The sequence below is a fragment of the Bombus bifarius genome, unplaced genomic scaffold, assembly GCF_011952205.1.
Source record: "Bombus bifarius isolate JDL3187 unplaced genomic scaffold, Bbif_JDL3187 scf7180000008286, whole genome shotgun sequence".
NCBI classification, from domain to species: Eukaryota; Metazoa; Arthropoda; class Insecta; order Hymenoptera; family Apidae; genus Bombus; species Bombus bifarius.
Window position 1 is genome coordinate 195,427 of NW_022884569.1, and position 10,560 is coordinate 205,986.

The 10,560-nt window shown below is 29.0% G+C and overlaps 1 protein-coding gene and 1 pseudogene across 1 annotated transcript; both read right to left on the reverse strand.

The window, feature by feature from the left end:
* Window positions 1-1,384: 1,384 nt before the first annotated feature.
* LOC117212229 lies at window positions 1,385-2,583 on the reverse strand (annotated as a pseudogene).
* Window positions 2,584-7,632: 5,049 nt separating this feature from the next.
* LOC117212224 (membrane-associated progesterone receptor component 1-like) lies at window positions 7,633-10,158 on the reverse strand. The gene is made up of 3 exons (XM_033456822.1): window positions 9,596-10,158; window positions 9,013-9,159; window positions 7,633-8,215 (listed from the first exon to the last, which is right to left on the reverse strand). The coding sequence occupies exons 1-3, from the start codon at window positions 9,927-9,929 to the stop codon at window positions 8,100-8,102; spliced, it is 597 nt and encodes a 198-aa protein (XP_033312713.1). The 5' UTR covers window positions 9,930-10,158; the 3' UTR covers window positions 7,633-8,099.
* Window positions 10,159-10,560: the final 402 nt, after the last annotated feature.

The window sequence follows — 10,560 nt, forward strand, 5'->3', positions numbered from 1 at the left end:
GAATTTTTGCGAGTACATATTATATAATACAAATAACGAAATCATTCGATACATAAATATACTGTGTATGTTTCTTTTTCATAGTAAACAAATCATCTCCTTTTTAGAAAATTACTAGTTGGTTTACGAAATAATGAGAATTTAGATTTGTCCGAAAATTGATTTATATATATATATATATATATATATATATATATAATGAATATATATATATATATATATTCATTTGTACTAATAATCACTTTCTCTTTTATAATTACAAGACTAAAATATTTGCGCGGTTATGTTCATAACAAACAACCTATGCTGTGCAATATCGTATCCTGACAAAGATTTATATGCCGTATGTCGTCAACATTGAGAAAATAAAAAATCGACTTTGTTAATGCGTTTACAAAGCTGAGAGTGTCAAAGGGATATCGTTACAAGATGGCCAGGGATTTCTCGATCGACAGGTTAAAAGGAAGAATGTATACAAGGTGGGGAGACGGGAGATTGCGTTGCGCAGAACGTCCTCTCTTCGAGAAAGAGAATCTGACTCGTGAATAGGTGCGAACGGCACGCGACTAGCTGCACGCATATATTGTGCGTGAACTTGCTTCCATCTTCCTTTTCCTGCTCTGTTCCTTTTCGCTCTTTCATTCGTGTGTTTGTTGTGTGGTCACGCGCGCGCGCGCGATAGTGTCAGATACAGAGAATTGTGTAAAGAAAGAGGTGAACGCGAGAAGAGAGGGAGAATTGGAAATGGGACGGGAACTGGATGACGCCGTGGCAGCAGCCACCTAGCCACCCATCTCAGTGACAGCGACTCTTTACTCTTTGTGGAGTGTTGCTAGTCGCTTACATCGCTTTATTTCTGTCGACTATATAATATTACAGTCCCTTTGATAGTCTCTTAGTAATACGTAAATGCTTTTTTTTGATAAGAGTTTTTACGATGTCAAGTATTTATTATCGTTCCTTAGTTTAGGGTTGAAATCTGTATCGTTCTCACTAGACATAATAACTTACATATAGAACCACCTAAGCGATTTTCATCCAGCAGGCAGTACTTCTGATAATTGAAACAAATTTCTTTACTGCCATGAAAAACATGATTTACTTGTTCATTAATCATAATTTTATTTACTATAATCAGGCTTATAAAAATAGATTTTGAAACTTATTCACTTAATGTTCCAACATACTTAAATTACAAATTTTTTTTCACATCTATTTATTAAATCTAGAAAATTTGTAATTGAATCTAAATATTCAAATTTTTTAATCAAATTTTCATGATTCTGAATGAATGTTGTGTATGTTCTTCAAAATTTTTATTTTATAACAGCTTTGAAAAATTAGGTGGTAAATTGAGAAAAATAAACGAAAGAAATTTTTAATTAATACTAATTCTTCATTTTTTTACAATCATTGGATATAGTTAGATACACAATTATACAATTGAAAACACAACAACATCATAGCATTATTAATATATCAACTTTTAATGTAGAACAGCTGCCAATACTATTATGTATATAAGTCAGTATGAGAAAATCAGTTCTCAAAGGTTGTGGATGTTGCTGATGCTGGACTTGTAACTGTTGTTGTTCTTTCCGTTTTTTTCTTTTCTACAATACTTCTTGAATTGTATGTATTTTTTCAGTAAGTAAATATATGGAATTCTCCATTCCTTACATGTAATCTTCAACTTTCCTTGCATATGGAACAAGATTGTGGATTCTTTTCTTGAACATAGATCATGGATTGTGAGATGGTTGAACCAATACTGCTTGAACCAATTTATAAACAAAATAATTTCTAAGATCTGGTGTTGCAGTTTAACGCCAATCGTTTCATTTCTATATTAATGTTGCTTGTACTTGACCTGGTTGAATTCCAGCTGGAAGCTGAAGGTTAGCTAACCTATTTTCATTTAAAGCACTAAGTTGTTCTGAATCATTCAAATCAAATAGTTGCTGTATATTAACAGACTGTTGTATATTAATGGCAGTCGTTACAACAGCAAACATGGGACTGGTAGGTATTGCTGGATTACCAACAACTGTAACTGTATTAGGATCACAATTTAGAGAAAAAGACATATTTGAAGTAAGTTGGGATAATTTAGCATTTCCTATTGCACCAGGTGCTCCTTATATGCTTGGTGTTGGCATTCCTTCAATAATACATCGTGCAGCTACTAAACTAGCTGTTGTAGTAGGACATGGACAACACATGATATGTTCTTCTTATTTCAGATTCATGGATTTGAACTTTATTAGTTTTATTTTTGTTTGATTACTTCGGAGGTAAATATACATGAGAAACGTTATGATTGCAATGTTTCCTATGACTAATAATTTGCCTCGAAGATCTACAGTTTGACATTGTACTGCTTTTTTCTGCTTGACAAGCAGTCATATCAGTCAATAAATTTTTCATAGTTTTACAATCTGGCAATGAACATGACCAAACTTCACAGTTTGCTTGACTTGCGCATTGTTAATACTTATGTGCATAAAGTAGAAGAACTAGTTATTGCTGAATAAATTTGTGTTTTTTTGGATCTGCAATTGATTTTGTAGCACTCAGTAACATATAAATATTGCTTAGTTAAATTTTGTTAGTGAAGTAAATTTATTTAGATACAAAAACCAATAATTACCGATTGAAGTATCAATACCAGTTATTTAATCCTGAGTAGCTTGTTGTGATCCAGGTTGACCTCCACTTAGTGCACCAGACTAAGGTTGAGCTTGACTTGGAACAGGTGGTTGAGTTTGTTGTGCCATACCACCTTCTTGACCACCCATAACATTTGTAGAGCCAGTGGAGTCAATGGAACCTGTGGTTCCTCTAACTGTACTATTTTGTATCACAGTCATCTGTATTACTTGATTGGGATCCAGATAGGTCAGCTAACCCATTTTCATTTGGAACATTAAGTTGTTAACTTAATCATACCATAATAGAAATCAGTTAACTAACGTGAATAAGGAATTCTGCGCATATGTGACATGCTTTTAATATCTTAGACAGAGGTAGAGATATTTTACTCATTCTTGTCTTGTGTCGCACGAATGCGGACTTTGTTGACCGTCCATGTTGATTTTTCACGACTATCATGACTTAATTTTCGGACGGTTTTTCCTAGCGTCTCTCAAAAAGCACTTATATGACCGTGAATTAGGCATAGGAACACGTATCTGATTGCTTATTTCTGGTAGAACCAATACAATCATTAAGATAAGCACGTGTATTGGCTGAAAGTGTCACATATACAAATAAAATAATATAACACGCATGACGGTAAGCGATAGATAGTACTACCTCTCTTGCTTCTGTCTCTTTCCACTAACCAATTTCTCATCTCTATTCTACACAAATAAACATTTCATAAAAGCGTGGGGAGCCATACTGACTATAAACAGGAGCTGAGAAGAAGTCTTCTGGAAAGAACGTGGTTCGATTGGTTATTTCTGATAAACTCAATACAATCATAGAGATAAGCACGCGCGTTGATCGAAAGCATTCTATGGTCAAAAGTATCACATATACAAATAAAACAATATAGCAACTCGTGACGGTGAACGATGAGAGTATTATCTCCTTTGTCCTTGTGCCATCCAGCGAGATTCCTTTCCAGCTTCGTACAGAATAGGTTATTAGGTTAAGTTATGTTAATATTGAGGTGATTATGCATCGAAATCAAACTCTCGCACTGTTGTCATCACGATCATACAAACAAGTCTCAAATAAAGTCTCTCAACACTCATATATCGAAGCCTAGGTAACATCATCTAAAAAATCTAGTAAAAAATCAACATGGAAGACAAGAAGGTTCTCGTTGTGCGTATGCATGACATGCTATGAATGTCTTAGCAGACATTAGTGGTATTTAACTGTCTCGTAAGAATACAGACTTTGTTGACCTTTCACAAGTGACACAATTCAATTTTTGAACTGTTCCCCTAGCGAGTGTCGAAACCTGTTTATAGATTATGGTTGCCATATTTAATACGGCTGGTACTCAGAGTCACCTATGTCTAATATTTTAAATAAATATTTACATATGTATATTATTAATGATTTATTAAGATTCTTTTAAACATTTCATTTATTTTTGAATTAAATATTATTCTCAGATTATTCTCCGAAGGAGTACTACATACAGAGACAATATGCACAGTACAATAGATCGAAAAAAGTCACAAGTGTCTGTTGATAATCGTTATTCGAATGTTACATAACTATTCAGAAGACAAAATTCTGTAGTTAACAGCACTATTCTATCAGATTATTTCTTTAAAAATATCATTATATCAAAATATCACAATAAGTGTTTAATCTGACCCATTAATGATTAATTTTTTAAAGTTATTTCTTTAAATTATATTTTATAATGCAAAAAAGTAACCAGTGACTATGAGATTATGATACACTATTTAACTGCGTATAGTTCATATATTTTTGTACGACGGAATAGGAATAAAGATACATATGTATCAATATATTAATGTACTAAAAAATCGATTCAAAAGGAACAATAAAGATTAATTAGTTAGTATTGCATTTCGATTATTACAAATCAAATGAGATATTTTCATGCAAGCTTTGACTCACTGATATCGTCATTATATCTACCATGATAACGGACTCAGTTTTCGTAATCTTAACGTCGATACGATATAATTTCATCCTATGTCATTTGTAATAATTATGAACTACCCACTCTAATATGAATAAATTATATATTAGAAACAGCAATTTTACGTTAAAGAACGGAGAAGTATGCTTCATTTTGAGATAGTTTAACGTAAAGATTCTGACTATTTAATGTCAATCTATTAATTGTGTATTTGTGTAATAAAATAATTGTAATGGGTTAAAGAAGCAAGGTCATTTTTTAGATTTTGATGTCTGTTACACTTCATATGTCTTGTTAGATATATTTTAAGAAAGAAGTTTACAATGTAGAGCATTGTCATAATAATGAAGGATAACAATAAAAAACTAAATAAAATATATTTTCTACGAGTATTTCATGGCATTGTGTTGTCGAGAGAAGAACTCAATAATCCATATAGATTAGAAAAGCAAGGTTAATTATGTTCAAATCATTCCAATATCATTCATTCTGAAAAGATTATTAACAGACTAGAACAGATAAATCTTTAAGTTCACGCTGAAATCGATCGTATATGAAAGATGATCCTAGCTTATATATTCGGCTTGATTTTTCAGGATACTTCGAGAATATCTTTTTTCTTTACGATGTAAGGGAACATGTTTTACACATAAGTATTGAAACCTTGATTTCACATGCCGCTTAACGGAACCAATGTAATCTGACCGTGGAAAAACACGATCTTTAAATAACTATAATCTTTATCTTTTATTATTTTTATTAAAATATCTAATATGATAAAAAATATATACAATATAATCCATATGAATTATCAAATCTTTATAAAAAATTAATTCATTTCGTGGTGTTTATTTTTACTTCTTAAATCGAAAAAATTAGATATTTAAAATGTTATAAATAACAAAAAGAGTGTAAAGTATAAAGTAATTTTAAAAAATAAGTGCGATTTTAAAAAATAAATTAATATATGTGTAATATGATATATGTATATACATATTACGCACAAAAACGAATATTAAAAGTTTCGAGTTACATGTTTAACATTATTTGTATAATTTAATAATGCTCTCCTATAATTTAATCATACACGAATAAATTTTTGTGTATATATTCGTAATATACAGGTAACATGTGATTGAAAATGCACTCTTAATAGAAACATGTCACAGTACTAAGTTAATAAAACAAAATTGGATTTTGTAATAAAAACAACTTTTAATAACATATATAGAATTGAAATCGTTATGTGTTTCACTTTTCTATGCATTCCTCACTCACAATGAAACTATTGGGTTGGCAACTAAGTGGAAAAGCGAGGAAACTAAATCACGTAAATGGGAGGTACAAAGTCAAAATTAGGAACTTGTTTGAAAGAAATTACTGCTTTTAATATAAACAAGAATTGATATGACCTGTATCGTATGTAATAGTAGAGTACTTAAGTCTGCACCTTACAAGCTAACCACTCCGTTTTTAATAATAACAGAAAGTACATTTTAATATTGATTCATAACATTCTCTATAAATAATCTTACATAAAATTCTAACTGGTCGGTATAATAATTATTGGAATAATTAACATACAAACATACATTCCATTTAACAGAAAAAGTACAACAACATGTATAGATATGAAATAACTTTTCTAATAAATTATATTGAAACTATATTAAGAATAAAATCACATATATAATATATAAGAGAATAATATATGTTGATATAAAGTAAAGTATGTTTAATTTGGTCAAGTACTTGATTAAATTTTTAATCTGAGCAAACTTGTTTTTGTACAAATTGGAATAAGTATATATAATACGCATTGCTTTTATAAATTTCACACGATACTCAGTCTCTTATTACATGATGACTGTATCAAAGATTGTGTGAATATGATCATTACAGAAAGTACAGTCAAAAATATAGTTTTTCCAATAATATTGCTTTTTAAGATACAAATCAAGGTTGCTTATAAATACGAAATATTTGCGATACGTTACAATTATAAAATCTTCATAAATATTTTTGCTTTGTAGGAATGATACAGAATTGTCTTATTTACACTGAAAACACTGCAGCATATACATATGTATAATAGAGTATCATTCGTATGTTATTTTTTAAAAAATTATACACAAATTTTTATATAAATTATAATAAAATGCTTCTCCTTTTTTACAATAAATCGTAGGTTAATGAAAACTTGATGTAGTCTTCTTCGTACATATAAACAAAACAAATTTCATTAAATTATATGTAGTTGCTTATATTAACAACGTTTTTATTATACAATCAATAAATGTTCTTTCCTATAACAGCGCAGATTGAAAATTCAAATTTATAATTTACTTCAATTAATATATATATATATATGTATATATATATATATTTATTACAGAAATGGTATCAGTCCTATAATAAAATTAATTGCACAAATAATTGAGAAAATGCATATCTTTTAAAAGTACTTAATACATGTACATATTTTCATGGATGTGAGATTATTTTCTCTTAAGATCGGTGCATGAATGAAGGAGATTTATAAAAAAAAAGAGAAAAAACATAGTTGATAAATAATTCCACGATAATAAAAAATTTTTCACTATATGAACAGTATCGTAAATGCTAACAACTTTTAAGAAATCCCAATTTCCAAACAATAACAATTTACATAATGTATTAGAATTTATAATGAGATTCACACGTACTCTCATTTTTTTCATATAAAAAAGACTAGTAAACGTGTATCACTTTTTACAAACTCCCAAATAGATTTTTAATGCTGCCTTTTATACAAAAATGTTTGGACTTGAGATTTTGATATTTAAGTTACAATTTATTCTTTGCAGAATAGATTTAGCTATGAATGACTGAAATTATTCTGTACTTCAAGATGGTATCATTTTGTTTTTAGAAAGAGCATAATGTTTTTATGTTAAGAAAATATTTTCTATTCTCATATCTATGCAATGTATTGCATCAACTTAATATTAAATCTCAAATGCATGTCAAATATAACATCATTTTATTAAAGTTTACAGATACCAAATACATATATTATATGTACCAAATGCTATGTGGCAAACGTGAATGATAATATAAACAAAGATATTTAATGGAATATAGCACAAAAGATTTCTGTCTTATATCTAGTGCCAGTTTTAAGGATGTGTAAGAAACTTTTTGTACACATATAAAAACATTATACTATTGAAGTATCCTTATTGATTGAAAAATTGGATACTAAAAAAAAATCTTCACACATAACATCAGTTTTGAACAATTATATGTTTCCAACTCGGTCAAAAGATACCATTTTAGTTTTTATTTTAATATCATTATGACGTAGTAAAATATCCAGATAAATGTTCATAAATATATTCATGAGTCACGATTTTAAGAATTTCTTTAATGGAGTGTGCGCAATATCCTTTTGAGACTGTTTGGCATTTGATGTACAATCAAGCAGTCAATCATTTTTGGATTTTGCTTCATTCTCTAGTTGACTACCTTCATCTTCCTCATCTGAATAATTTGTAGGTGCTTCACCAGGTTTCAACAATTTTCCCACATAATCATATTTTTCTAAAATAAGGAAAAATGTGAAAATAATATCTATATAGTAATAATACGTATTCTAATTACTGTACCTTTTATAAAGGTGTATATATATACAGGGTGTATACCATGATAAGAGCAGTTTCATATAACTATTGAACAATAGATGGTAGGACAAACATATAAAGAAACTTTTATCATCATTTCTTATGTAGAATGTCATTGTGAAAAAAAGAATGTTTACCTTTAATTTCTTTTTAAATAAAACCATAAATTTTTTTATACACCATTCAATATTTTTTAGTCCTTTTTTTTTATGTTTTCCTAATCTTTGGTATGATAAGTTCTACAATATTAAAGTTAAAATATTTTCTAAACTAATCATTTTTAGATCCAAGTATTCATTACTTTTTTGTAGAGAGTTAAAAAATGCATTGAATAATGTATTTAAAAATACATTTTTACATATATACAGTTTTACTAAAAAAAACACGAGACGACCTTAGTATAACCTTGAAGAATTGAAGGTAGACATTTTTTTTCATAGTGACGTTCTACATAAAAAATAATAATAAAAGTCTCCTTATATTTTTGTCCTATCATCTATTATTTGATAGTTATATCAAACGGCACTTATTGTGTGATACCCTGTAGAGAAAATATTGAATTTTGATTTTAAATTATAGATATTAAAATTCATTATATAAAGATTTATTGCAGCTATCCTAGTACAAGTATTTGTACCAAGTTTTCAATACTTACTTATGATTTGCTATCTTTAATTCTCTATTCTGTTCTCAAAAAATATTTTACAAAGCTATTACCTTTAAATTGTTCATTCCACTCGTTTATAGACTCCATTTCTGCAGTTTTCAAATCGCTTAAGTCATCATATTCCTGTGATGTTTCCAATGAAAATTTTGCTAAGGCTCTGCTAATATCCTTCCCACCAAATACTTCATATGGAGCACCTATAATAAAATTAATAAAAAATCATAGTCCTATAAAGCAATATAATTCTGAAAATATAACAATTATTGTTTTGTTATATTAAATATTATCATAATTATTTTTTCAAAATAATCATTGATATATGTTGGTTGAAATCTTTTCATAAATTGTGTGTGAATGTTGCATTTTAATAATGAACGAAATGTTAATCATTCACAAGTTATTATTTCATAGCTTTCTCAATTATCACGGTCTCATGATGTTCGCAAATTGATTTTTACACAAGCCGAGACTGATAATAACCAATGGACGATGGAACTTATTTATGCGCTAATTAATAACACTGGAAAATTAAGGTACGTAACATAAAATTGCGATTACATAGCAATTTCATGTACGACGCAGATTCGTCAACTATCATGTAAAATAAATTATTAGAAGTAGTTGAATACTTACCAGGACCATAAAAGTGGGCACCACGAGTACAGTCGTAAACACTACCATTTATAGCAATTAATATTCGTCCATCTGGTCCCGTACCATTATATTTCTTTAACTCTTCGAGTGTAAAATCACGTCGTATTTTTGGCAGTTTCTTTATCTCTTTTACGGGCTCTTCAACCTTCGTCTTGCTTTTAACTATTTTGTAAACCAAAAAGGCGATCACGCCTACTAAAAGGAGATTTATTGGACTCTTTACGATTTCAGCTATGAAACCTGAAAGTAGTTGTTGACTTTCGTGTCCTGTAGAAGTCGAGGTGGAACCCGGCGAGTCATTCTTTTCCGCCATTTTGACCACCAGTTCTTTGATGATAGGAGAATAAAATGATATTTTTTGCTTACTATTGATTAATTTCACGTTACATACGTATTAAATAGTTTTGAAGAAATTTTAAATGATCTTTCGAAAAATATGAATCAGTATCTGTCAAATGTACTGCTTAAACTGTATCGTGTACAACCTCAATCGCGTACTGCTAACATACCGGTGCTGGCTAAACTAGCACCTATACTGATGTGATTATGTTCTTTAACATATACTGCCCCACTACTAATCTGCATGCACAGAAGAACTACATAGAAAACTTTTTATTTGTTTAATATAAGCCAAAATAATAGGATTTGCTAACTTAAAAACTACATTTTTAACAATTACCGTTTATTTTATAATAATTGCGTTATTTAAGAAAAGATATATCATTGTAAATACCTATAACTTTAAATATATTTTATCATTTATTATTGCTATTTCAATAAAAACGGAGTCTTTAGCATTTTAATACTACTACCGATGATACATACACTTGATTGAAAATGATACAATATTTGTAACGCAATATATATAAATTTGAATTGCATATTTGGTACAAATATGTTGCTTTTTTAAATTTTAAGTATAAAAAATTCTCATAATAAATTAT